The 1,732-nt window shown below is 60.4% G+C and overlaps 1 protein-coding gene across 1 annotated transcript in view; it reads left to right on the forward strand.

The window, feature by feature from the left end:
- Positions 1 to 368: 368 nt before the first annotated feature.
- ZFPM2 (zinc finger protein, FOG family member 2) overlaps positions 369 to 1,732 on the forward strand; it is a 306,980-nt gene continuing 305,616 nt past the window's right edge. Inside the window, exon 1 of the mRNA XM_066334744.1 lies at positions 369 to 808. Coding sequence (XP_066190841.1) covers positions 769 to 808 — 40 coding nt within the window. The 5' untranslated portion in view covers positions 369 to 768. The remainder of the gene's footprint in view (positions 809 to 1,732) is intronic.

Below are 1,732 nucleotides of genomic sequence, written 5' to 3' on the forward strand. Positions count from 1 at the left end.
CACCCCGGGGATCCCTGCGCGGGGCGGGGGCACTCGTGCCGGCTGCCTGCTGTCACCGACTTTCTTCGCCCGTTCGCCTGCCGCGTCTCTTTCAGGAAAGTTGCGGCTCTCACAGCCACCAGAAGCCCCGGCAGCTCCGGGACGATTGAAGCCTCCCGCCTCGACAGCCCGTGCCCCAGAGGCAGGAGGCGATTTGCATGCGGACTTGTCGCTGGTAGTAGCCACTGCCCGTCAAGGCTGACGGACAAACGCCCCCCTCTTTCCGCCCCCCCGTCCCGGAAAGCCCCTCCCTCGCCCCCTCCCTCGCCGCCACCTCCTGCCGCCTGTCAGTCGGAGCGGAGCGCGGCGCGGGCAGCGGAGGCGGCGCGGCAACGGCAGAGAGCGGGCGGGAGAGGGAGAGAGAGAGCGAGGAGCCAAGCTCTCCCCTCCCTCTCTCCCTCCCTCCCTCCCTCTCTTCCTTCCTCCTCTCTCCCTCCCTCCCTCGCTCCTTCCCCTGCTCCCTCCCTCCGCTCTTTCTGCTTCTCTCTCCCCTCATTCTCGCTTTCCGTCTCACCCACCCCGATCTCCGTTTCTCTTCCCCTCTTCCTCCGTCACGCGCGCACACACTCTTTCCCTTCTCCTTGTTTTTCTATCATTTGACTTTGCATCTCAAGGCGGCCAGACGGCTCTATGAATCCCGTCTGTTGATCTGTCACCCTCCCTCCACCCCCGTCCCCTCCCAGCTCCACTCCTGTACCTGGAGCAAGGCAGGAGCGGCAGCCGAGCAGCATGTCCCGAAGGAAACAGAGCAAACCCAGGCAGATCAAACGTAAGTTTCCTGAGGGGGGCTCCCTCTAACAGACTTTTATTTATCTCGTTCTTGGGAGACGCGAGAGAGGTGGCTGTGGGAAGCAGTAGGGGGGTCCGGAGTACAGACCGATGATGAAACTTTGCCAGAGAGGCTGAGGATGGGGAGAGAGAAAGGGGACGTGAGCGAAAGCCGGGAACCGCTCCGATGCGGGTTGAGCAGGCTCCTCACTGTCTCTGTTCTATTCGCTCCTTTGGAGCTCATGCTGCCGCCCCGTAGTCTGTTCAAACTATTGCTCCGTGTTTCGGAGTGGGATCGCTCATGTGTTTTCAAGTTGAACTAGCGCCGGGAGAGCACACAACCAGCCTGCGAACACCGTCCCTACCACTCAGCAACTTTCTGCGCCTAGCGCGTGTGAACACACCCATGCCGAGCCCGGGCTGCAGTAAGTACCGGAGGATCGCAGGAACTGTGTGCGGGAAAAGCCGAGCAAGGTCCCGCGGGGAGCCCGTGGGCAGCCGCCGGCAGCGGCCCCGCCGTCCCCCCGGGCCCCGCGCCGCGGCCCCCGCCGCCCCCGCCCCGCCGGGGATCGCTCTGCACCCACGCCGTGGGCGCACACTCGCCTTGGCCGTTTCGGGGGGTTTAACACTCTTGAGCTGCTTTCTGTGTTGAGAAACAGGTGTGCCAAAGGCTTTTAGTTGAAGATACGCTGCCTAGTAGTGCTCACAGTTCACTTCTCTTGCCTGTGACACACGACAGTCCTCCCTCCGTAAACTTTTTGTGCTTTAGTTTATTCATCTGAACAAGTCTAGCTGTCGGGACTGGAAGAAGTGTCAGGCGTTTCCAAATAGGATCTATAAATAATTTTGTTATAGAATCAGCGGCACTGGTCTGATATATTTTCATTGATGTTCTGTATTACAGAACTCCATTCAAAGTAACCAT

Source organism: Sylvia atricapilla, chromosome 1 (assembly GCF_009819655.1).
Source record: "Sylvia atricapilla isolate bSylAtr1 chromosome 1, bSylAtr1.pri, whole genome shotgun sequence".
NCBI lineage: Eukaryota > Metazoa > Chordata > Aves > Passeriformes > Sylviidae > Sylvia > Sylvia atricapilla.